The 27368-nt window shown below is 39.1% G+C and overlaps 1 protein-coding gene across 3 annotated transcripts; it reads right to left on the minus strand.

The window, feature by feature from the left end:
• Positions 1–2224: 2224 nt before the first annotated feature.
• BTBD3 (BTB domain containing 3) lies at positions 2225–27264 on the minus strand. 3 transcript variants are annotated; one of them, XM_074949645.1, is made up of 5 exons: positions 27141–27264; positions 12177–12444; positions 11558–11648; positions 10945–11063; positions 2225–6588 (listed from the first exon to the last, which is right to left on the minus strand). In XM_074949645.1, the coding sequence occupies exons 2-5, from the start codon at positions 12317–12319 to the stop codon at positions 5556–5558; spliced, it is 1386 nt and encodes a 461-aa protein (XP_074805746.1). In that variant the 5' UTR covers positions 12320–12444; positions 27141–27264; the 3' UTR covers positions 2225–5555. The 3 variants fall into 3 exon arrangements, with proteins under 3 accessions (XP_074805746.1, XP_074805745.1, XP_074805747.1); XM_074949644.1 differs by lacking the exon at positions 27141–27264 and having other exon boundaries at positions 12177–12933; XM_074949646.1 differs by lacking the exons at positions 10945–11063; positions 11558–11648; positions 27141–27264 and having other exon boundaries at positions 12177–12933.
• Positions 27265–27368: the final 104 nt, after the last annotated feature.

Raw genomic sequence — 27368 nt, forward strand, 5'->3', positions numbered from 1 at the left:
CCCCAAGTGCTGCCAACTGGGGGAGGGGGCAAAGAGGGTAAACAATGGACAATGGGACTGGGGCGGGGGAGGAGGATCCAGGAAGCCCCTGCCTCCCCTGCACCAAGTGATGGATAAGACAACACAATAAGGTGTGTCCACCCTAAGGGGGACAAAATACCTTGTCCCCAGCATTTCCTTGTGGCCTTGCTGCTGAACTCATCCCCCTCTTCCAAGTTCTAGCTTGTTTAGTCTAAAAGCCAGCCCATGCTCTTCTTGAACCGCTGACTCTCCCAGAGCGGCAGCTGAAGTAGCTAGAAAGCTTTAAAGTTAGATCTAGAAAACACCACCGCAGCAAAACATAGGATCCCCTGATGGCCAACTACACTATTGCTGTCTCTAGCAAACAATTAAAAAGTGAATGTTAAAATATTGTTGTTAAAGGATTAATATAAATGCATTCCTGACGCTGTTGACAAACTAAACGGACTTTAAGAGATTCTTTTGAAAGGACTGAACCTTGGAGCAAAGTAGCTAAAGCCTTCCTATGTTTTTCCTTCACTTCGAACAGGTCTTTTGAGCGCATGAAGCTTTGCAATTCAAACATCTTCTAATGGGAAAATTACTATACCCAGGCTAAACCTTGTGTGCTATGAATTCTAAGTACCGCTTGTAAAAATGTACATAAAGACATATGCGAATATTACTGTGGTTTAGGATAAATTATTTCATGTTATTGTTTGCCATATGCCCTGGAGGGTTATTTTAAGATTTATTATGGGATTTCTGTCCTATCACCTGTGTTATACAGGGAGTCAAACTAGATGATCACAGTGGTACCTTTTGGCCTTAGAATCTATGAATTTTTGATGGACTTCTAGATAATCAGTTTACAATGTGGATTTTAAAATTTTCTATTCCCTCAGCAATGTTATTGATGTAAACTGAACGCTGTGGGTGAAATCCTGGCCTCACTGAAGAAGAGGCAAAACTCCCATTGGCTGGGATTTCACATTATGTATTTATAAGGGGAAGTCTTGGGAAAAGCAGGTCCATCTGAGCCAGAAACAATGCAAGGAGAGAATACCTCTCTGGGTGAAAGAATAGCTTATTCTCCACACTCATTCAATGCCGAGTCTCAACAGAGAGGCTGAAGGTGCTGGTTTTCTGATGCAGTCAGTTTGTCCAGTTAAAACTGGACTGACACTAATTTATACTTTTTGTAGTTGATAACATAGATACCGTATGGTATGTGTCTCTAAGTACTGATGCAGTTAGCATAGAACAAGGCATAGACAGACCCTACTGGAGGAGCTAACAACACAGCTAATGGGATGCAATGGGAACACCAGCAGAGGAATTAATTTGAAATAATTTAGGGTTTTTTTGTGGTTTTGCATATCAATGTGCACATCATATGGTATGTGGATTAACAGTAGTAAACAATTTTAGAAAACCCATCACAAGTGATACTAGTTGGAATGTTTAAAATGTATTTTAATTTGCATTTTAGGATCAAGTTAAGAATTCTCTCTTTTCCATGAGGGTGGACTTCTCCAGTTCTCTTTGAATGTCCCTTTCTTGAATCTTTCCTAACCCTCTCTTTAGCTGGTTTGTTATTAGATCCAAAATCCTCAGAATGGATCATAGAAGGGTAGATTCATCTTCTTTGATGATTTTCTGTGAAGAAATATAATGAACTGATATTCAACTCTGTTGGGAAAGAAATGGTTGAATGAGAAGACTCAAATTTCCAACAGGGAACAACCTCTTTCCACTAAGCCTGCATCATAAATCTTTCTGAATTCTATCAGTGTACCCTGTTCCAGAATCTTAAGGACTGACAGCGATGGTCACTTTCAGTACCGGCTGTCTTTTAGAACAAACAGAATGACACACCAGCCCCCCCACCCAGCTTGATAATAGTAACAGAAAATATTAAAATGCTAGTAGACAAGAAATTTCATAAAGCATATAAATGAATTCATTCACTCCATCTCATTAGCTTAATCGTCACTCTTAACAATGTAACTGATTAACATATTCATTGTTCTTCCTTGGTTTTGCCTCAGACTTTTACTTCTTTTGGGTTCAAAAGATCCCAGAATACCGAAGCTTAACAAATACTCTCGCACAATTATCTGGAACAATGGAAAACACTAAAAAGAATAGCCAAAGTAAGGATTTCATTATTTATTCCATGGATGCTTCAAAAGTACCACAGGAAACAACTATATAAGAACCAGTTTTATTTATGTGTTTAATGTGATTATACACATTCATGTGTCTAACAAGATCTGCACTGTTACATTAAAGATACAGTACAATAACATTCAACATGAGGTACTTCATATTTATATATCTGTCCTTCATAAATAATGCTGTAAGCCTAAGGTCAAGCATAACGGGGTGCTGTGACCTGAAATTAGCTGACTTTATTACAACAATTAAAAAAACAGTTCAGTGCAATAAGTATGTAGAAATTAGAACATTTAAATACTATTTCGTATCTGCTTAAAGCATATTACATGACAATGCCCTATCTTAGTTCCCCTTACTAGCAAAATCAATATACAAGTAGTAAAGACTGCCATAAAATTCCATTCACATAATGTTCTTTTTGCTGAAGTTGTATTTATGTTCAGCTTGATACATCGGGTGCTTTCAAAATATAGATCAATATTTTCAAACTTGGATACCTCAAGTTAGTTGACCAGACCTAGATCCATATTTAGGCACCTAATTAAGTGGCCTGACGTACAAAAGTATGTGGCAACAGCAGATTCTATTTACTGCCATCGGCTTGCTGGTATCAAGCACCTCTCAAAATCAAGCCACTTACTTAGGTGTCTATATTTACTGATCCAAGCTTAAATAGTTTGACCGTAGGCAACAAGTTTAATTTATACCTGGAACAGATTAAGAGGAATTAAGCAAGAAGCAGAGCTTTCATTCCACTTTGTCAAAAATATTCAAGGGATAACAAGTTTAAAAAAAAAAAAAAGCTAATTTTCTACATATCACAGCTATACATTAATTTGATCCCATAACTATCTGTTCCAGCCAGTCAGTTTAATAGATGCTAAGCCTTTATTTGTAGATAAATTAAAAGCACCAAAAAACTAGAGCCAATCAGAGACTGGCTTGTCCATATTAGTAGAGTACACTTTTTGTCCCACTGTGAGGCACGTAAGTCTGTTCTAAACGAATCAGAATGCAGCTATTTAACAATGTTACAGCAAGTAACTGTCACTCTACCCCGGAAGCATCATTTCGACAGGGCCATTATGTCAGTGTCAACCATTTCATATACAGTAACATGGCCAGTCTTTGCTTCAAAGTTTATTTTAAATAAATTCAACTACTGTTCAGATAATGTCTAAAAGTAGATGACTATTATCCCATGACAATCTTACATTCCTTCGTTGTCTCTTCAATAAATATTTCCCCAATCCATAAAATTATACTGCATGTATATTTTTGGTTGCAGAGAGATCTAAATATAATTAACTGGAGCTTTAAAAAAAAAAAACCCTTCAGTTTTCCAGGGAGCATACTGTCCAAATCTCGCTAACAGTCTGGTTTAGGTACATCTGTTATAAAAAGCATTTTCTATATATTCTGAGGGTATTTAATACTTCAGAAAGAACGTATTTGCTCATATATGTAAAATTGTAACCATTACAGTGAATAAAGAACATGGTACTTGCAGAATAGTCTTCCCCTCGCTCTTCTTTTCATCATCCACGGGACAGGGAAGAGACTGGCTTTGGCCTTCGAGTTTTTGATGCCTACTCCAATCCAGTTATCATTACTCCAGATCATGTTTTGGCCACTGCAGAAACATACCGGCACTTTGAGATGGCCAGAGGCCAAGATTCCAACAGTCAAGGAGTAGGTGGAGCAATAATATTAACTGATAAGTAACCATACGGGAAAAGCGGTTCCATTGTAAAACTGATGATTACATTTAGTGTAGCACACGACATTAGTCTTTAACCTGGCCAAAGACTCATTTGGTCCTCTATTTTAGCTTAAAATATGGAAAGCAAGTATAACCACTTCAGAGATATTATAAAGGTGAGACAAATTACCTCGGTAGTGTCCTCTTTGTAAGCAAATGTTCATAATCTAGTGACTAAGGATTTTCTTTTCCAAAGAGTGGATTTTATAAAGTTTAAATGGTACTTGGATCTTTAGTTATACTGATTTCCTTCCCTCTTAAACAGCAATGAGTCTGTAGTCCCTTCCTGCTAAAAATAGACAGGGCTACAGAAAGCTTGAAAAGTAATTCAGAAAAAAAAAAAAAAGCTTTTGGACCACACAATCCTCCATTCCACATTTAAATTAAAACTAATTGCAACAGATCAGACATAAGTTTCCCCTCACTGTATTACATTTGGTGCTCACCACCAGGCATAATCCACTCTTGGGAATTTCCTTGTTATCATCTATTTAATTATCTGCTGAGTCAGAGTGTGTGGCAACAATATAATAAAGCCCACATTACAGAGAAAGAAAATGTAACTCAGGACTAGTACGTTACTGTGCAGTGATATTTATTTTCGTTTTTACAGGGGAAACCCCCGCCCCCCTCCAAATGCTCTAGGACTATGTTGGATAAAGAAATGTAAATTAACCTATCCTTTGTCTCATGCTGGATATCATCACCCAGCTATTTAGTAGTGGGCCAAATGAGAGCAATTTTAAAAGCATCTCAGTATAAGTATTGCAACATTTGGTTAAATGGGCAAATGCTTCAAAGCCACCTACACAGTTTGTGTGTACACAAGTATGTCCCAGTCTTAAGGGAACGAGTCAAAGGAGCTCAAGAGGGTGCTGATGAGAAAAGCTGCATGAGCCCAGTTCATCTTGGCTGCAAGTATGATCCTGCAACTGTATAAAGCAGTGTGTAGCTCCTTGAATGTTGCCTGCCAACCCTCACTCTCTTCTCTTTCAGCCATCCCCAATACAGCTGGCCACATACAGGACTGGCTTGCCTCTATGGGGCTTCATGTTCACACACAGGCTTCTCTTCTCTTATCTGCCCCATAACACTTGACTCAGCTGTAACAACTAAAGCAGCCCAGCCTTGTGGAGCCCCTTCCCTGACTCTGAGCAGCATGTAGCCTTCTGGAGAGTTGGGGGAGCAAGAAATAATGAGAAGCAGAGAGAAAAAAGATGTGAGACGGAAAGAGAAAATGGACCAAAAGAGGCAGCATCCAGTGTATTGGGGGGCACAGTCTGTAGGAGACATGAGGGAGGGCATCCATCTGCTGATCCATTGCAAGTAAGGGCACGCCAACAAGACAGGCTGGGAATCATGGACGTAGGTATATCTGACTCAAACAAAGCTTTAGGAACTTCCTTGCTCTTAAGAGCTTCCAGTTAAAGTTGAATATTACATTTAAATTTCATCACCAACAAGGCTACAAGTCCAGCAAGCAGTAACTATCCACAGCTTTTAATTACATATTCTCTGTACTGATCACAGCTGCAGATAACAAGCTAAGCATCAGTGGGTCTGAACCAGATGTGTACTTCAGGTCAAACTCTTCCTCTGGAAACATTTTTGCTCAGGCGTAGAATATGAGTTCTGGAATCTGCCCTCCCTGCACTCCAGTGCCATTAGTACTGTCTGAAGAGCACTGGAATTGAACAGTTACCTTCCCACACTGAACTTCAGTCATTCCTTCTTGTCCAAAATAGCTTAGTTCATTGCCATCCAGTATCACACTAGCTGTATAAAAGGTATCAGGCTCAATCTGCACTGGATACTCAAACCACACTGGGAAAGTGTTGCTCGATCCATCTGAGAAATACTTGCTCAAGTTCTGGCCTAGGATAACACCTTGGCGCTTAAGTTCGATCTTTGCACTATATTCTGCTGATCCACAACTAGAACCATACAGCCCAAAGCCGGCAATGAAAACTCTCTTATCAACAGCAAACTGGATGCTGTCACATCGACCCCTGTAACGCCACTGGTTGCTGCGGTAGGCGCAAGACTGGAATCGGTGACAACGCTGGGGGACAAGGCCTTTTCTGGCATTGCTCACAAACTCTAATTCTGGCTTTTTGGCAGCTGTATACCAAAGGAAGATATCATTGGTTTCATTGAGCGTCAGCACCCCGGACTGAGCAGCACCATTTGCAAAGTCGTCGAGTGCCATCGTAGGGATGCGAATCAGGTAGAGAGCTTTCCCTAGAACCTTGCGTTTATTTTCTATGCTAACAGGTAAATCTTGCCGTTGACACTCAACTTCAGCCCAGTTAAGTGCAGCTTCGAAAACAACAATTTCTTTGGCATTCAGCGTCTCCCTTCGGAGGATGCTTTCAAGCGTCTGAAAATCAATATCGCAGAACCCCTCAGATTTCAAAGCCAGCTCTGCTTGGGCATCAATCACTTCCCAGCAGCGCTGGGTCAGGTCAGGTTCCTCAAATAAGCAGCTCTGGGATAGCAGCACACAGGCATTCTTTGCACTTAGGCTCGTCTCTAGGAAGTTGACACACGCTCGGGCAAGATGAGGAACGATGTACTTCTTGGCAGCATAAAGAGTGGCCAGCACGGTATCAGCAGCTAAGTCAATTTCATCACAATAGATGTATCTGAAACAAAATATGCACATGTAACACTGCTCTTTAGCAAAAAGACATTGACTGTCAATAACACATGAAAACTCAAAGCACAGGGCACTTGAATGGTGCAGTGCAGTCTTAAAACTAAGAAATACCTTCTGGAAAAATCAAATCCTGCTTCAAATTACATGATAAAGAAACTACAGGCCAAAGTCATCCATGGCTTAAGCTCATCAAAGTCAGTGGGCTTATGCTAACGATGAATTGGGCCTTTCATTTGGGTCACAAAAAAACTGATAAAACTATGAAGTGCTACCCCTTCAGTCCCATTTTCTTCCAAGTTCAATAACAGCTGCTTTCAATAATGAGGTAGATAGTGCACTCTAAACAGTCAATCAGCAATTGCAATATGGTAGTGACTCTAATGTACCCATATCCTAGCAAACTTGGGTGAACAAATTCCAAATAAATGACTTGATTAATGATATTTTTTCACCCCCAAAAAGGGTTCATGTCAGTCAAGGTTCTTGAAGAAGGGTTGGTTTATACGGCTACAGTTAATACTGTCTAGGACATGAACTTCAAGTGGGCATACATTGAACTTCCTTTTGTGGTGAAATATATGGTGACTTTATTCAGACACATGTGCAAAGGAAAAGAAAAGTGAAGTTTTCAGCAGTAACACACACTTCACATCAGACATGGGTGCCAAGACAAACTGGTTGAATATCTAGGCTCTCAGAAGTGTAACACTGTCGAAATACATCAAATACCATGCATCACCATGCCATAGCCTCTAAGAGTTGCAATCAATTGATGAAACCTCTTAACACTAATTAACCTCAGATTGTAAAGGGAAGGATTTCATGTGTTTATTGATGCTACAACATGCTAGCTTCCCCAGAAAAAATGTATTCTCACACTTTCCTAGGGAAGAAAACTTGTTAAGACCCACTGCCATGTCAAAACAGAAGAGATTCAGCTAAATTCTGTTTACGTGATAAAATTCCTGAGGTCCACTACTATTGGGGAAGTAATGAATTAGGCACTTTGTTTTTAATATCTCACACATGAGGTCCGATCTATTCAGGGTAAATGCATTCTGTTAGAAACAATGTTAAACATAAGTTTGCCTTTATAGTGAACAAGGGAGTTACGTTTAAAAATATGCTTGTTGGTTGTGGCTGATGAAAGTCCTTGTCCACACTAAAGGCGAAATTGCATTTCATGCTAATGAAAATGTGTTAGTTAACTGGTTTTCTAAAAAGATGCATTTTCCCAGAATATACAAGGCCTAGGAGAATAAATGATAAAATGACATTTACTGGATTAGTATCAACCCTGATCTCATTATGGCTGTTTTTGTTTTTACTGTAAATATGTATAAATCTTGTTTTGTTGTTTGGTTTTCATGAATCAGGATATGGCAGACTCAACCTGCCTGGGCAGATTTCCAGTTAATGATGGAAAACTAGTAATGTACAACATGTAATGGGGCAGAGAATTATGAACTCAATTATGAGTTCTAGAGAAATTGGGGTCAAATAAAAATTAGATATATTTTTCACAGTAATGTGCCTCTAAAAACTCTAAGTCACACTTGAAAAATTCTATTTAGAGTATATAACCACCAAGGTGATGCAATGAAATGTAGGAAGTAATGAAGAAAAATATTAATATAGGACTGAATCTTGCGACCTTTAGTTCTTGACTTCAATGAGATTACTTGCAGGAGTAAGAATTACTCATGGAAGCATAAATTTCAGGTTTGGGTCCCTAAGGCTCTATATATTTTCTTGTTTTTTCTACCATAGTCTCTCCAAATTTGTTCCATTTTATAATTCTCCTCCTCAATTTCCAACTTCTTCTCCTTTCTATTCTCCTTCTCTGCTTGTTAATACAAAAAAGTAGGGCAGCATCTGTTTTAAATTTAAACAGTACAAAAACTGCGAGTTTAATATTCATGGAAGTGGAGAACTAATATCACTGGTTTAAAGCAGCCATAGCACAGATAGGCTGTCTGTAGCATTCCACATTTCTCATCCTGTCAACGCATCTCTATCCTGATCTGCAACTGCAGATATTCCAGTCCTAGCCTATTCCTCAGCAAAGTACGTTACAGCTGTACAAATTGTGTGATGTACACAGGCTGAGATTAGAATGAGACCGTGAGTCTAATTTTAATTTATTATTTGAATCCTGGTCTTCAGTGTTAAAGACACTAACTGAGTGTGCCAACTAGGATATGCATTTAACAACATGTAATTGTTTTGTATTTGTAAAACTACAGTGAACAGCTAATCGATTTTGCTGGGGGCATAATTACTAGATGCCAATAATAGACACTACTGAAGATTCTGCATCTAATAATAGGTTTACTGGTGTTCATCTTCCATGTGTCCACTACAAAATTAACCAAGTAAACACTATTAACAACTAATATACTAATCTGTATTTGTGTGTATCACATAATAAGAGTTCGTCTTAGAAAAAGATGAGTATTTCTAACTCTTTCTTTTCTTACAAAAGATTACACTGTACTCCTCCTGATTGTTGAAAAGGGGACCTGGTGAGAAGAGGGCTCAACTAAATGCTCCTCTCATTCCTGCTTTGCAGGGACGGGTGCAAATTCTCTTCTACTCTTCTTCCTGTAGCCTAAGTGTTTTGGGCCTTCAGTCTCAGGCTGCTGCTTGGAAATGTTTTGAACATCAGTAGAGATACTAGAGCTTTCTGCAGATTCAGGGAGACAGCGCCGCATCAAATTCTCATTTGGAAGGTAATCTGCACGACCATAACTAGATTTTTTTTTTTTTTTTAATGAAAGCTTGGATTCTGAAGAAGTTGATGGTGGAGTCCTCCCACTCTTCCGAGAAAGTTTCCTAATTTGCTATTGCCAAGAGAATTCATCAGGCATTGGATTTCGGTATTAAAGTTCTCGTTTTTTGTTGTACAGTTTGCCCCACTGTACAAATCTCTTCAAGCAGATTTCAAAATCCATATGTTCTTTAAATGACAGGGTTAATGTAGCAGTAATAAAATTATGTAGAAAGAGTTGGTGTTCCAACAGAAAAGAAAAATTCAAGTACCTTATCTTCACCCCTTGCAGAGAGAAAGTCTAACTACATCTCACTCTGCAAAGTTAAAGTTTTAGCTGTATGAAAAACATGTTTTAAATAGCAATGTGGAAAATAAAGATTGTAATGTATCTATTCACATGTGGTGTTATATCATAACTTTGTCTCAATTCCCTATTAAAATTGCTGAGTGACCTTTGAGCTTCATGGAGAAGCTTTTGTCAACATGCAGTCCAAATATTTCTGATGTTTTCCTGCTGACAAACTGAAAAGTCTGCAGCTGCATGCAACTTTGTTACATTTCAATGGTATGGTAGATATAGTGTTCAAAGTAATTGTTTGCAATCACAAGCTAATCAAGGCAATCCATGAAGTATATTTATAAAGTTGGTAACTAGCAATTTCATGCAACAAAACCAGTAGCATATTAAAAGGGCCTGGATATTGATCTCAATTAAAATGAGAAACAACAGGGTCCAGAAGTAAGACCCACTGCCTGGGGTCAATGACAGTGTTAAATACTGGAGGAAAAACCTCCAAATGATAGAGTTTGATTTTCAAATGGAAATTACATCATGCAAAGTTTATAGTCACAGTCCAAGGATAATTCAGCAGGGGAACAATTAGTATTTCATTCCGTTCCCTTTCATCCAGTGAAAAAGCAACCAAGTTCTGATTCACGCTGACAGAAAGAAACCAGATATAGAGGGAAGGGAATAAGTTCATTTAAACAGCCCTTTTATTTTTAATACTTTCCAAATGCCCCAATAATAAATAAAATAAAGAAAGGTTTTACTTTTCAGGGCTGCATTCAGTAACTCAGAGGTGTTTTGAACAGACAAGAACTCTGTACACTAAGCGTACAAAAGAGCTAACACAATGTCAGTGTATGAACCCAGAAATTCCAATTTTTTACTTTTCACTATACTTCTACAAAAAACCTATTTTACGTTGAGAGCTGACAATTCTTTTTAGTAACTCCCTTCCTTTGTGTAGCAAGTGTAGGGACAAATCAAATCAATAGGCATTACGATATACAATGTGCTCAAAGATCTCCTGTCAGTCATTATTTATACAACTGCCTGCATTAGCCTAACGTTTCCATGTCTAGAAATAGAGGGTGGGAGAAAAGTTCAGTGAAAATAAAAGTTTTAAACAATAAAAATATAGCTGAAGGCATATTTTTGAACAATTACTTCATTTCTAGTTTTATGCCTCTGTTTAGACGGCTATCCAGTATTTTAACTGTGACACTATTGCTGTGCATACACAGCATAAACAAATACATTTCCAGCAGAAGAATGATGCTTACTTCAGCATAGCGAGAAAAGCAGCAGGCTCAACATCTGGTATACGAATTTCATCTTTGTCCTCAGCAAGCTCTCCGTAAAACATTGCATGGAATACAGAGCTCCCAACAGCTAAGACATACTGTTGAGAAAGGGAAATCTTATTTCATGCTATAAACTGCAAGCATTGCCAACAAAAACAATGAGAGACAGCCACTACCACTATGAGTATACTAGCTTCATGGGCACAGAAATTAAATACTATTATGTGAGAATGAAGACAAACTTACTAACAAAATTACATGTTTTCCTACCATTTACCTCGTACAATTAGATGTTTTATCTTCAAAGAAACAAGTGAATTCCTGAACTTTATTACTTCTAGAAAATCTTCACAACACTAACCATAAAAAGTTACAAAAAACAGTCTTCCCAACTTTACATAAAGCCTCTTTTATCACAACACAATGTTTAATTGGAAATACAAAGAAAAGTAAAGTATTTCACTGGACAAAGGCATTTCAAAATTTATGTCTGTCAGGAAGAATTGGAGTCTCCCACAGTAAGTTACAATGTTACAGTTGAAGTTACTCTTCCTATTCCCACATCTGAACTGATAATGCAGCTGTTGCTTACTTTGTGTCCTGGCAACCGCTGGGTCCCACCTGGTGGCCCAACCACAAAATGAACATCTGCCATCAAGTCATTGTTGAACATCACTGCATTTCTACAGACAGAGGCAATGTGTTAATTTATGTAATCTGGCATCCGATTCCCACCCCAGACCCATGAGATTAAACTGCTTAACATCTTAAAGTAGCATTTCAGTAACAAACCAGCTAAAGAACAAGAGAACAAACAAAAAAACATGTCACACAATTTGTGATCACTTTGCACATGATCACACACAAATATACTAGGGGAAAACAGATCCAAGAAAAACTTGTGAAAACTTTTCAAAAAGTGAACATTAAAATCAAGACCGTGTATTACTAAAACAAACAAACACGTAAGTCTGCATGCAAATACCTATCAAAGTACTGCAGCTTACAACAACATTTGTACTACTTCAGGAAAACAGCTGCACTGTCCGGAAAGAGATACGAAAATTTTTCCATGACCAAATACTTGCTTTGGGGAAAGGAGTAGCATGTTTTATTCAATGTGTATAAATGAGAAACTAAATTTAACATTTACCTTTTGCTCCAATTCAACACTTCATTTAAACTTCAAAAATAAATTCTCCTCAACTTACCTCTCTCGGATGGTGGGATAAAGCCCTTGCCAATTGGGGGCAGGGATAGTGTTGTTGTTGTTGAGGTTTTGTTGGTGGTATTGCTGGACAGCAGTTGTATTAGGGTTGGCTGGTTTCTTTCTGGGAAAAATATCAGCAGCCATCTTCTTCTTCTTTTTGGTCTTCAAGGTAATGATTTCATAGCAAACTGGAGGTAACTTGCTGCTGCTGCTGCTGCTGCTGCTATTTCCTTTCTTAGAGCTTTTCTTGGACCTGTTCTTGACTGTCTCTGGAAGCATCAAGAAGAAGGTGAGACATTTCATGTTCTTTCCCTTGTCATCTACCATGAGTATCCTTGTTTGTATAGCTAGATAGCCTAACTAGGTAAGAACATGAAGAAAATTTAAGTGGGAGGCAAGCTGTTAAATAAAAAAGCAGCAAAGCTGAGATTTTGCTTCTTTTCCAGCAAGACAAGGTGACCTTTTCAGTGTACTGAGTAAGAAACTGGCTTTAAGTTTGATCCAGGATTTGACTTGTTAAATACATCTCCATCATGACTCCCAGTTTTATTTACTTGCAAGCTCTTTTCCAAATTCCCTGAAACTGAATCACCTCAAAGTGCTACCCTGTGCAAAGAGAGTATGCATCTAGCTATCGCACTGGCTTTTTGAATTAGGCTAGCAAGATGTGCCGTAGCACTGCTAGGCTGTTCAGCTGGCTGAACTTGTGTGTTGAATGGATCTGAACAGAGTAGGTATTACAGCCCTGCAGATGGAGTCAGACAGCCAGTGTTTGGAGCCAATAGCTGAAGTCACTGATAACGATTGGACCCAGCAGCACAGTGACACCTATTGTAATGTGCATAGCTCTAATATTAAAGGGAAAGCATTTCATGTGTAGTCTATGTAACACGGGAAATTGCACAGTTACATCAGGGCATGACTAGACAGGAATGTATAAATTCTATGTATCTTTTATCTTTTAGTTGTCCTTGATGGTACTCAGATTTTCACAATTATAAGAAAAGCCCCACATTAAGTGAAGAAATGAATAGCTTTCTATTTAAATATTTCTATTCGAGAGACACTTTGTGAAGTAGTGAATATTCCATAGAGCTCTACTATGTATTTCTGTTGAATTCTCCCAACCCATTATTACAAAAATATAATGGTTAATCAGAGAACGATATTAATATCAGAAGTAAATTAAAGCAAATTAATTTGCAGCATAAAAGAGAAAGATGAAGTTAAACAGTGCCTTTTGGTACAGTTTATATTCTGGTCCAACATGAATAGAGAGAAGGTCACAGCTTTAGCTTTAACTCACTATGTTTTTGCTAACATAAGAGTCTTTGATACCAGTCCCAAATCACTGAGCAGAACTAATTAAGCCAAGTTACACCAGACATGGTTGCACTGCATCAGAAGAAAACTTCTAGATGTGCAAATCAGATTCAAACAGTGTCCATACATTTAATCAATGTTTCAAAGCTTTAGATAAAAAACTTTGCCTTATCTAAGGAGTCTGTCAAAATCATAGTTTTAGGTGTGAATAAATGCAGATTTCATTAATAAACACATTCTGAAATAACAGGAGAATTACATAACTAAGCCTACCTAAGCCAACCAGTTTTATTATGAAAGAATTGTACTTTTCAGCTACCGACTTGCTCAACAATCTAAATGTAGAGTTGGGCGGCCTTAGTGTTGAACTGAGCATCATGAAAGTTGACAGACATAACTAAAATTGTTTTTTTTCCCCAAAACAGAAGGACCCCAAAATATCACATTAAGCTATTTATTTTTTAAATGATCCACTACTCATAGACAATTTCACTATTTTCTTCACGATTTTTTAGAAAATTAAATCTAGTGATTTTTAGGCCAAACCAGTTTCCCAAGACAATAGTACAGCTGTGGAAGAGGGAGCTAAAAAATAGAAAGTGAGATCCTGGCCCCATTGTAGTCAATGGAAGTTTTACCATTGGACTTCGATGGGGCCAGGATTTCACTCAAGGTATTTAATGGAACCTGGTTACAACCCCAATTCTTGGAGTCATCACCATGACTCTATAACAAACATGTTCAAAATGTCTTTAATTCCCATTAATTACAAGAACTAGCTGCAGGTTGTTCATTGACTGTACGTTCTCCCTGTCCCACTCCCTTCTCCAAAAGAGTATAGGCTGCATTAATAGAATGGCTCTGTGTTTGCCTTAGGCCAACAACAGGATTGCATCCCAGCAAAATGACAGAAACGTAGCAAACTCATGGAAAGTATCACAGATGCTAAGCCTTTTCTCTTTAGTAGGATAATACTACTACTTCACACTTACATAGTGTCTTGCATCTTAAAAGCACTGTACAAACATTGAGAGACAGGTTACGTAACCTCAAATGACAGATATATCCTAGCAATATGGTTATAGTCTGCCACAGATGGAAGATTGTCAACAGAAAGATTTGTGGGGGGGGGGGAGTTGATAGTCTAGGTCATGTTAGTCGTCAATGAAAAAAAAATACACTCTGCAGAAATTTCTCACTATAACCCAGATTTAGGGAATTTATAACACGGGATAAGGGGAAGTGACTTTTGCAAAATTTGAGTTTTTTTTTTTTTTTTTTTTAAACGAAATATTCTAGCCTTTCTGGTTGTGAAGATAACCTTCTGGATGTGCACTGTTTTCTTCCAAAGTCTCCCTGGGAAAGACATTTCACAGGAAGAAGGTTTCAAGCTTTTACAGATACAACTAAATGAATGTTCTAGCAAATATTGCAATGATCTGGTCTTCAATGTATCAGTCTGGCAGAAAGGGAAAGAGAAAATAACATGCATGGGGAGTCAAAAGATCTATAGAGGAGATTAGGTGTGAAAAGGTCCCTTTTATAAAACAATATTCAAATACACTAAAATTAGGATTTTCATGGGTGTTTTTTTTTTTCAATTAACTTGCCAAAGGTAATCCAGAAGTTATGCCCAGAATTATTTCCAGTACATTTCCAGTGGCCCTCTCTTGTAACTGTTTATGTATTTCTTAAGGCAAATAGAACAGGCAGATCTAATGAACTCAGTCTTGGAAAAAGAAACATTAAACGCAAACTGGCTGAAGTCAACCATACTTCAAACTTCTGGAAAATATAATGCATGTATAGTAAGTCTAGGTGCAGTCCTCTGCCACACTTTCTTGGGAAAAGAGGAAGAAGAAAGAGCTGATATATATTCAATCTAAATAAATAAACAATCAGACAAAACCCTATTAAACAAGAAGATAATATCTAGATAATAGCAGAAAGCCCTATCACAATATATAGAAAATATGCCTACTTTGACTACTTTCCTGCCATGCAGCAAAATCCGTCACGTGGTGGCTGGAAGAACTGATGGTACAATAGAGACCAAGACCTATGACAGATTATGGAGCTATGACATTTCTTTGTTTTTCCAGCTGCCATAAAACTGGTTTTATTTACTTAAGTATATAAAAGTCACATGAGGGTCACCCTTGTGTAAGATAGGAAACCATAGCAAAGTTATGAACGAGAGTACGTGATCTAGGAACAGGAAAAACTAACATTTAATTTTGGGATTTGCAACCATTGGCCTCCAATGCCAGTGGAACAGAACAATTCCAGTCTGTCCAAGTACAGAAATACGATCTGTGCACAAATTACTAAGGTAAACATCATTAGCATTCTGTATAACACTGACTGTTCTTTCCTGCTTCTGGGGCTGTTTTAAACCATGTTCTTCTGCAAAGCTGTACTTTTCTAGCCCACATACATGTTAGTAACCTCACAAAGTAGTACTTTGACCATAATTAATACAAGTTACCTCTCAACTGCTCACTATTGAAAGACTAGTCGAGATCATCACAACAAATCAAGAAGTCTGCCTCTGGTGACAACATCAAGCAAACAAACTGATTATCTTCCACACTCTTCTCTGCAGAATCTAAGACGGTTTTCTAATGTTCTATAGCTTTTCTTTCTTCGTTAATTCCCTATTTTATATTACCAGAGTGGAACATTTGTTTTAAAAACAGATTTATCTTCGTTTCGGGAGCAAAGCATTATAACTAGAAATAATTTTAAAGTTAAAATATGTAGGAAATTCACACTTAATTCTTCAAGCACAGGCAGGCAGAGTCCAAAACACCAGATGTTAGAAATAAGGAAGAAAACGTTTCAAGACTGAGATATTGTGCATTACACAATTCCCTTACAAACCGTTAAAGGAGAGTTATAAATCTATGGAAATCAGCTTCTGGTCACAAGTCAAAAAACTAAAGGCTATATTAAATTCAAATTTAAGTAATATATGTGCAATGCTTTTTTTAAAATTAGCTTTTTAAGATTATAAAGTGCCTTGTGACTATTGAGAAGGATGCCAGAGGGGCGTACTACACTGCAAATGTTAATACAACTTTAACTATGTTGGTGCCATTATAATGACATCATTCAAAAGTCTACACATGCTATTAAAAAAATATTTTCAGGGACTGATGGCATTTTTCCCAAAAATCTGTCATGCTGTGGTAGCAGTGATAACTAGGATTTCTAAATCACCCTCTCTTATGAGGCTGTAGTTTTATCTCTGTTTTAATAAGCAGGACCCTGACTCAGCGGTAAAAACAGTATTTCATCAGATTTCGCAGCTCTCTATCACCACAAGATCATGTTCACGGGAAGATAATTCTAAGTGAGTAATGAGAAAATTCATACTTCTCTTTTGTAAAGTAGCCAAGTATCTTCTCATTTGGTGAAGTAATTATTGCTATGCATTATTAAAATTATTTGTTCAAATTCTACATTTCCCTTCACAGAGAGCATGCCCAGATTAAAAGGTACATCTTGATATATACCGTGAATGAATACTCAACATCAGTGCTTAACAAAATCTGCCCACTACTACTTTTCGCACAATCTCGGCTGAATTTAAGCTTTGATTTTAAAACAATGTGTAAAATTTGCCAAAGTACCTAAGTGGCTTAGGATCCTAAAATCCATTGATTTTGCCTATAGTACAGCAACTGCAGCGGCATGGTTATGGCACTGCGGCTGTGCCACTGCAGTGAAGACCCTTCTTACATCTACGGAAGGGGGTTTTCCCACTGATGCAGTTAACCCGCCTCTCCCAGAGGTGGTAGTTAGATCAGCAGAAGAACTCTTCTATCCACCGAGCTGCAGATTTATGTTGACCTAACTACAGCACTCAGGCAATATTCTTCACAGTCCTGAATGATGTACCTAGGCTGATCTCATTTTTAAGTGTAGACCAGACTATAGGCTCCTGAACCACATACCCAGTTATCTTTCCCACCCTTTTTATCGTGAAGACCACATTTGAAGATACCTTCTGCAGTGTCACCTTTTTGAATCTGAAGAGAGAGATGCTTGACTTCCCCCAAGTAGCAAATTGTCAAAAACCTTTCAATTCCACAGTTCTGAATGGCCGCATGGAAACTGTCCAGAATCACGCAATTTCAATCTGGTGTTGCACTGGAGAAGTGGCTCTGAAGCTGTATTCACAAAGGACCCTCCAGAAAGAGAGGCTACAGAAAAGGTAGAGTAGTCAAGACCTCTGACACCAGCCAGGAATGTGGGGTAAAATAGCAGAGACCATTCCTATCTTAGAAAGGTCGAAAAGTTGGGGGAAAGGTAAAGTAGCACAGGAAAATGAATAGCAATATCAGACCAGCCCAATGGTCCATCTAGTGCAGTAGTTCATCTTATGGTGGCCAATACTAATGAATATGTCTACTGGGAAAAATTCTTCCTAACTCTAGTTAGCAGCTGCCTTATGTCCTCAAGTAGGAGAGCTGATACCCCCTTATAAATTCTATCCTGGCTAGTCTAATTGCAGAAGATATCTTCTCTGAATCCTCCTAAGATCTTTTTTTCAGTAGTAACCTGTTGAACTCACTGCTCAGCGTAACACAAAGTTGTGCTAAACAATTATCAGTTTTCAATTAGTTGCCCTTGATTTTCCCATTTTTTGTCCTCTTGTACTTGTATAGGGAGGGTGTGTGATATATTTCTCCATGCCATCTCTTACGGGTCTCCTCACTAAACCAGGGTTAATATTTTTAACCTGCCCTCATACAAAACTTTTCCCAAGCCTCTAGTATTTTTCACCACCCTTCTCTGGATCTTCTCTCAGATATCCTTTTTGAGATGGAGTGACCAAAACAGAACACAATATTTAAAACGAGGGAATAGCATCGATTTCTATAATGACAGGATATTTTAAGTATCTTCTGGTTTGATTTCAATCAGATTTTAAATGCGATGCAAGTGTAAGGTGATAAAATGGGGGGCATATGGGTTTATCAGTTTAATCACATACCTACTAGTCAGAGGCTGATATGAGCCCCCAGTAGGTTCAAAGAACATGATGAATCTGGTAGGGATGCTAACACCCAGGTGGAGGAGAAGTCATTGTAATGCACCCCCTCCCGATGCTTTCTATATTAGATTCCGGCTAGCAGGTTTAAAGTTCTCTAGCTAGTAGTCGTCCCCTACATTTTCAAAGCCCTTCTGTACATGTTAAAGAAGACCATTACAAATGGAGGGCTGGATTGTGCAACTACTGTTGACTTCACTGGGAATTACTCCTATTCAGTGGCTGCATAATCGAGCCCAGAATGTGACATAGCCCCCCCCCCCCTTTTTTTTTTTTGGTAGTTGTAGCTGACAGTACACAGTGGAGCAATTGTTTTACCATTAAATTAAGAGTTATGGATCCATTATAGGTATTATGCTTCGAATCAGACCAAATAGCTGACTACCTAGCCACATTAAATCTACAAGATGAATGTTTAAAGCTAGCCTTGTATGCTGATTTTAATAGAATTTGCTGCATGAATGTAGTCTGTCTGGACCATAGCTATAATGAGCAAGGTTTCTGATATCATGTGCTACAGGGATGCAGTCCTCAAAGTTGAAAATATTGTTAAGACTTCTTAGCCCACAAACATTTTGTTCCATCTGCATGTTGTAAATGGCATAGAAGAATATTAAAAGTTTTATCGCTACGCCACGTACAGTTTTCCAGTGTGCTGATACATATCATCTACTGCCAGTCAGCCTGGGGAATATAGGTAAGGAATATCCCAAATACAGTATTTAGAATTTAATCTATAAACACTAATTTGTTTCTTAATGGATCCAGGCAAAAATGAATGACTAAAGACTACAGTTAATCTTAGACAAATTCTTGGATGAGTAAATCTGCAACTACACAACCTCATGATGAAAATTTACTTCAAGGTCTATAGAAGCTATAAAAAAAGATACAGTAATTTAAAATACTTAATTTCCAAATTGAGCAGAAAAAAATAATTCCTCTTTATGCATCCCCAACCCACTCAGTCACTGGAGTGTAAAGATTTTGGTTTCATTTAACCTCAAATTTTGCATAGTACCTTGAAAAATTGTAATTTTCCTCCACCAAATCTGTTGGGTCAAAAAGTAAGTTCTCTTCCTTAGTGATCGTCATTTTTGTTTCTAAAAACAGACCTGATAGCATTCAACCCTTTTTGTAGTAAGTGACAAACAGATCAACTTTAATTCTATCCTGCCTCTTACAAAACGGATGTATAAAAGAGAGACTGGATAGCTCAGGAAATTGGTAATGAGATACAGAGCTTTTCATCTCTAGGTCACAAATTCTAAATTGACAGAGGTCAGTAGTAATCAAAAGTCATTAGCATTTAATGATTGTTCAGTGCCCTATAAGAAAGGAGCTAGTGATCACAGCGTACTTCAGTAACTCCACCATTACAATTAGCACCCTTTCTAGAGTCTCAGTGGAGAGGCTGAGTACTGAATGTCTATTCAGATCAACTTCCCTTCTTTTCTTAAAGATAAGTCTCGTCAACACAGTTTTATATTGATTTAGCAATTTCAGTTAGCGGTGTGATTTTTTTTAAAACAAAATAGTTACATGTATATAATTCCAAATAAAGGTGCCTTATACTGATATAGCTTATCCCTTCCCAATGGGAATAGCTACACAACTCTAAGGCAGCTTTATATCAACATAATGGTGTCCAGGAGATTGTTCCACTTTAACTATACTGATATAGCTAAAGTATTGCAATGTTTGCACGTAGAGTAGATCTGTAGTTTCATCAGGTTTCAGCAGGGTTAAGGTGCACTGGCAGAGTAGATTGGGGAAGCTCACATTACCATTGCCTGCATTGTACCTGTTCTGTGGATGGAAGACACCAACTCCCTGGACTGTCAGTTTGGCAGCCCTTACAATTGGTAAAGAAAAACATAAAGGGAACCTTCAAAAAAGTCCTGTGTTAGGTACTGTAATGTAAATGTAATTGTTCCGTCATGGGTAAACTAGATAATGTTAATTTTGTTTTAAATTACAATTCCCGAAACATTACTACAAATAAAAAGTGCAGTTTAAAAATCTAAATCAAATCAGTAACTTGGCAGACTTGTGTTTATAGTGGGAGATTATACCTGGCAGCATTCAGTGAAAGACATTTTAAATGAGTTTAAAAACAGAAAAAATTGGCAATGTCTGTTATTTTCGATGAATTTTAAAAGGACAGAAAAGGAAAGCAAACATTAATCCAAACAGGAAAAACGAGCATGTAGCTCCATGGGCATAACCGTCAGTTCACAGCTGTTGCACTCAAAGTGTGATGGAAATTTTTTGTTTTGTTTTACTGACTCTTACTTTTCACAAAAATGAAGTTCAGGGTGCATAAATGGTCAGCTGGTAATATATATATATAGAGAGAGAGAGAGAGAGAGAATACTATATACACTTTTCATCTGAGGTGATAATTTCTGGTCACTGCCAACCTGAGCTGGATCTGAAACATTCAAGTTATTAGAAACCTAAATTTAAATGGCCCTTGGTCATATCACAGTGAGCTGAATTAATCTTTGGCATCCAGGTGAAAGACTTGGTATCCTATTACCTTTCATAATTTTAAAAGCTTCCCGCAAGAGCTTTGTTATGTGGATTTTTTGCTAATTCAAGTTCAGAATGAGAGTTCCAAAGGTGAGATGAAAAGTAAGCAGTATTTTCCTTTGAAACTACTATTTTAGAAAGTTACATTTATTTTCCCATGATCTAAATATTTCAGTCACATTTTACCTAATAGATCAGTCATGCTCCAATATTTTTATTTCAATATTTTCCCCTTCTTCTTACAATTTAGTGGCATGTGCTTCATTTTAATGAATTTTCACGATAAACAACAGAATTAGTTTTCTGAATACACTGTTTCAAACTAAAGATTTTTTAAAACCATTTTAGGGGTAGTTGTCCAGCAATGATTATCTAAATGTAGGTTTAATTTCCCTCCATGGTAACTCTGCCTAAGAGAGCCCTGGAAATTCCATGGGCCTTGACTTCATAATGAGACAGAAATGGAAATAATGATAAGCTAGGAAGGAACAAATCCTTGTTTAAACAACTAATCAAACATGAGACGTTAAGCTATTTTAAGAGACCATGTGAGGTGAATGGATTTCTGTGTTAGCTTGAAATATTAGAAAGTTTTATCTAGTATGAAAAATCTTTATTTAAATTGTGAAATACTTTCCTCAAGTACAACTTCATCTGACAGGACAGCAAGTGTAAAACAAGACAAGTAGTACTAAAAATGGAATGTATATTTCGTGCCTGGGTATACTTTTTTTAGCACACGTTAAGTGAATGGAGCAATTTTACTATAATCCTAATGATAGTAACACACTTTTTTTTTTAGAAGTGATGTTTCTTAGTAGGAGCTAAGCAAACTGGTTGATAGTGGCAGTGATTTTATAGCTATTCTAAATCCTTGAATTTCATTATATACAGAGGATTTTACAGAAGTGTTATACTCTGTACTAAAGATTCACAAAATGAGTCAAAATTCAGCACTAGTTTAAATGGTCTCAGTTCCACTGAAATCAACTTGACACTGAAATCTACTGGTCTTTGTGCTTACACTGTTAGTTCTGCAATTGCAAAGAGTTACTTCAGTAACAATTATGAAATGCCTAATGTGACATTATTACTGTGTATTTAATTATGTACACAAAACGGACACCACAATGATGGGCACCTTATACATTTGTTATGAATAATATGTGGCTGCCAACAACTCCACTCTGATGCTGCAGAATAGACCCTGTGCATCCTCCACCATACTATCATGTGGGCTAGGTGAGTCACTGGTTAACTGATATTCAGCCGACAGAGGAAAGATTTAGAAAGGGGTCCTGGTCCTGAAAACATTACAAACCCAAGGATAAGAGATTCATGGCTATTAGACAGAGAAAAGCAGTGGGCCCAGTGGACTGAAAACTTGCTTGGTTTTCACACCCTTGAAGAAAAGTCTTTGGGTCAAAGTGGAAAGCACAAAACTGTCATCTTAGGGAATAAGAAAAGGAGGACTTGTGGCACCTTAGAGACCAACAAATTTATTTGAGCATAAGCTTTCGTGAGCTATATCCGATGAAGTGAGCTGTAGCTCACGAAAGCTTATGCTCAAATAAATTTGTTAGTCTCTAAGGTGCCACAAGTCCTCCTTTTCTTTTTGCAGATACAGACTAACACGGCTGCTACTCTGAAACCTGTCAAAGGGAATGTAATGTTTTCAAACAAAATTACTCATATACATTTTTTTCCACCAATTGAGTGAATACTGGTCCATTGAACTGTCTGACCGGCGAGCCTCCTGGGTTATGCAGCTGTGTAGGCTGCTTCACTTTATGAAGGAGTACTTTCATCTCAGTAGTAACTGCAAAATGTTTGCCATAGCATTTTGTGACTGCATGAGTGCTCTGAAATTGGAGGATGTGCTCAGTAAATAATTAAAAATTCTACTGATTTGAAAGGTGATTCTATCGTACACTGAGGTAGAGGTAGTCCTTCAGAATGTGAAGTAGCCCACAAGGCCCATACAGACCATTCATGGGTCAGCAGCACCCCCTGTCCCCCTCCCTGTTTAAAAAAAATATCGACAGCTTATTGGCTGGCAAAAACACCAGACTCCTTTGTTCTTCTTTGATAATAATTTCCATAGACTACAGAGTTCCAGCAAGTGGAGGACGAAGAAAGGAAGACAGGCCCAAAATACAGAGTTTGAAAAGACTGGAGCCAGGTGTACGTGTGCCTAAACTTTTCTCCTCAGGTTTATAATAGGATGGTTTTGTGGTTAAGGCATTGGATTGGGGGATTCGTAGCTGGGTTCAGTTCTGGGCTTTGCCATGGACTTTTTGAGTGACCATGGGCAAGTCCCTTAATCTCTTTGTACTTTGGTTCCTCATCTGTAAAGTGAGGATAATAATAATATTTTGTTCCTTCATCTCTACACTTTTAGCGGCATGAATTGCCTCTTACTATGTATTTATTCAGTGCCTGCCACAATAGTGCTTCAATGCCAGCAGGAGCCCAAATCAGGGGTAGGCAACCTATGGCACGCGAGCTGATTTTCAGTGGCGCTCACACTGCCCAGGTCCTGGCCACCGGTCCGGGGGGCTCTGCATTTAATTTTAAATGAAGCTTCTTAAACATTTTAAAAACCTTATTTACTTTACATACAACAATAATGCAGTTATATATTATAGACTTACAGAAAGAGACCTTCTAAAAACATTAAAATGTATTACTGGCACGTGAAACCTTTAAATTAGAGTGAATAAATGAAGACTCAGTACACCACTTCTGAAAAAAGAAAAGGAGTACTTGTGGCACCTTAGAGACTAACAAATTTATTTGAGCATAAGCTTTCATGAGCTACAGCTCACTTCATCGGATGCATTCACTTCTGAAAGGTTGCCAACCCCTGCTCTAGATGCTTCTGTAATACAAATATGTAATTCTGTAATATGCATGTTTGTTTGAGGGTTTTTTGGGTGGGGAGGGAGGAGTGTGTGGGGTTATTTTGATCTACCACAGAAAACTAGCTTTTGTCCTGAATAGATCACCTTGCTACAGAACCAGTATTACATTTACACAAGTTCACAAAACAGAAACAACCCAATTTCTCATAATAGAATATGAGTCTGTCACCACTAGATCTCCATCTTTAACTCGCCAAGAAGTAATTCCATGTCAACATCATCGATAGCTGTTTGGTGACATATCAGAAATGTTGGTTGTATGCAGGGTTTAATGGGCAAGTGTCCACACAATAAAAATCACCATCACAATTAGTACCTCTGCTGTCAGCCTCAGCAAATAAGCTGAGGAGTCAGAATTACACTCACTTCTGCAGATGTTTCCTGCAGGTTGGAGTGGAGACATATTGGAGGAGCAACATAAGAAAATGTAAAGTGCTTTTGGCTGTATTGAACTGCAGAGGATAAACAGAGGACTTCAACCTCCAAAGTTGTCTATTGCTCATCTTTCACAAACACAGCAACATTGAATGAAGTTAAAAGTTAAAAGTTTTGAAACTAAAGAATTAATTTGGAGAATTCATTTCTATAATGAATTAAACCAGAGATGTCATGTTTCAAGACAGAAACACCACTCTTCATAGAAAATAGTGAGACTAGTTCTTGTCTGCTTAAAACAAGCGCCTTGACATAGGTGGTGCGTAATGGAGGCCGGGGAGGCTAAGCTTCCCCAAACCTTGTGCTGCCAGAGGTGGGGAAATAGTGGATTTGGGGGCCCTGAAGAATCTCCCCCTGCCATGGCCCCTGATCTGGAGAAGCTCTCGCTCCATGCCAAGCTCCAGGGCCACAGTAGGGACACAAAGCTTTTCTGGTCTAGGGACAGTGGGGTTGTGGGGGAGCCTCACAGGGAAGAGGCAGAGTGGGGGCAGGGCCGTGGATAGGGCGGGGCCACGGGTGACAGGCCGAACAGGGGAGGGGCTCTGGGCTTGGCTCTCCAGCCAGGGCAGAGAGCTCCATCACAATCCTGGCCAAACTCTCAGCCCCCCCTTCTGCCCCCAGTGGGCCTGACTGAGCTTTCAGCCCTCTCACCCCCAGAGGGGGAGGGGTTGAGCACTGAGTGGGGGCGGGGTCTCAGCCAGAAGAAGCGGGCTGGGGCTAGCCTCCCTAAGGAGAAGCTTCACCCACCACCCATGCGCCCTGCGTCTATGAGTCTCAGATTAAAAAAAGATGAAGTGAGGCCACATATAGCATTATATACAATTAGCCCACCAACACCACCTTTCTCTACAAAGCCCTAAATGTTAATGTTTGAGACTACACGACTGCTAATAAGGTATGGTAAGACTACTAACAGAGCAAACCAGCTCTGTCACTCAGACAGAATACCTCAATGTACATGGACAATATTTCTTATTTTGATTTAGACGCATTAACAATTAATATTTAAACACACTTAAATATCAACATAATATCAAATCAAACACTTCATCATTAGAGGAAAAACAGATCTTCATTTGTTCAACTCATCCCCACTAGGAAACAGCCTATTGTGAAGATCAACAACTTTGCTTCTTCCCATCCCTTTTGGTGAAACAGAGTTCAAATTCCAAAGTTACTGGCTCTCAAATTACTAAAAATGCCCAGCCCCCCCCCCGCCCCGACACACATATCTAAGGACTCTCAGCTGACTAGAACTTCTGGGGTAGCAGAACACATGAAGAAAAGTGGTCTTTAAGATAAACAGGATCCAAATCCCTTACTACAAACAGCATGAAAATTACTCTAAATTAACTTTTCTACTAAACTTGTAAATCAGTACCTTGGCTTGCCTTAGATGCTCCAGTTGCCTTCTCTGCATTTTTCTTTTAAAAGGAACATGGTCCCAGTTCAAACAGTATTTTAAGTTACTATAGTTAGCATCACCATTTTGGAAACTTACAAATAATATTTGTTTTCCAAATCAAGGGTGTAACCTTGCAAACACTTACGTGCAGGAGTAACTTTATTCTCCTGAATTTATCTTCAAAAGGACTACCCTGCTAAGCAAAGTTACTTGTGTGTTTGCAGGATCAGGACACAAATTTATATTACTCCCACTTGTTATTTTATTGCAGAGTGATGAGCAAGTTAAAGTTGTTTATTTCTTGGTTCAGTCATACAGTATGGTGACAACAGCCATCTGAATTGTTGCCTAAAAAGTTGCACAAGTTTAGCTAAATGCAAGTTTTAAACCCATTAAATTAAACTGGGGCAAGCCCATCCAGACACTTTTATTTCAGTTTAGTAAATTTAAATAAATCCCCCCCGCCCAGACGTTTGTATCAGTTTAGCTAAAATGGTTTAAAAACTGGCCCAACTTTCTCAGATAGACAAGGCCTCAGATTCTCCTTTGGGAGCTTTTGTCCACTTCCATTTCCTTCCACTTTTAAAGAGACCCAAAATACCTCCTGGAACACACTACAAAAAGAAGGCATTTAATTTTGGAGTAACGCAATCTATAGCAAACCACTTACTTTCTTATTAGAGACATTGCAACAAGCTTTTTTTTAAAAAAAACAAAAAACAAAAAACAGGAATTCATTTGCTCAGGCCCCGCTGTGTGACATCTGAGGACTTCCACAACTCAGACGTGTTTTCATAAACAACCAGCACAAGAAGTTGTGACAACCCCATCGCCACCCCCACCAGTTGTTTGAGCTTTGCAAGGGGGGGGGGGGGGTTGCTTTGCCCTTTGGCAGCTCCTTTCCAAGCATGCAGGAATGAAGCTGCAGGACCACGGTCCGCAACACAGGGGGAAACTTCACCCAGCCCAGCCATTGCTGGGTGCAAGGAGGGGAAGAGGAGAATGCAGAACCAGCCCCCCCAGACCCTTCCCCAGCAAGAAAACACCCCCCTCCAAACAGCCTTCCTACCCCAGCAACCACCTGGGCCTCAGCCAGCCCCCTCCCCACAACCAAGAACCCCCTCACCCCCCTTAGCCCGCTCCCCGGGGCCCAGCCTCTTCGGCCCCCTCCCCGGCCCCTTCTCCCGCACGGCGCATCCCCCCCCGCCCGGGCGCTACCCTTGTCCTCCCCGCCGATGCCCGCGGGAGGGAGGGTCGCCGCACGCCCCCGCTCCCTGCACTGACCTCTCTCTCTCTCTGCGGGGCGGAAAGTCCCAGGCAGGGGCCAGGGCACCTCGGCACCGGGAACGCGCCCGACCCGGCGCTCGCTCTTGCGGCGCGCGCGCGCACGCGGGGCACGGTCACTCGGGCGCGAGCCCGCCGCCAGCCGCTTGCGCGGTGCCGGTCCGCTGGGGTGCGGGTGCGGGTGCGGGTGCGGGGGGGAATCAGTGTTAGGAGGTCAGTGGCCGGGCG

The sequence above is a fragment of the Natator depressus genome, chromosome 3 (assembly GCF_965152275.1).
Source record: "Natator depressus isolate rNatDep1 chromosome 3, rNatDep2.hap1, whole genome shotgun sequence".
NCBI classification, from domain to species: Eukaryota; Metazoa; Chordata; order Testudines; family Cheloniidae; genus Natator; species Natator depressus.

Bases quoted from the DNA above. Each gene is read 5' to 3' on its own strand.
- BTBD3 (XM_074949644.1), bottom strand. From the start codon at position 12,502: ATGGTAGATGACAAGGGAAAGAACATGAAATGTCTCACCTTCTTCTTG. The intron at 11,064-11,557 runs GTAAGCAACAGC...CTTTCTCAACAG, and splicing joins AGCGGTTGCCAGGACACAAA to TATGTCTTAGCTGTTGGGAG. The intron at 6,589-10,944 runs GTAAGCATCATT...ATTTTGTTTCAG, and splicing joins GCTTTTCTCGCTATGCTGAA to ATACATCTATTGTGATGAAA.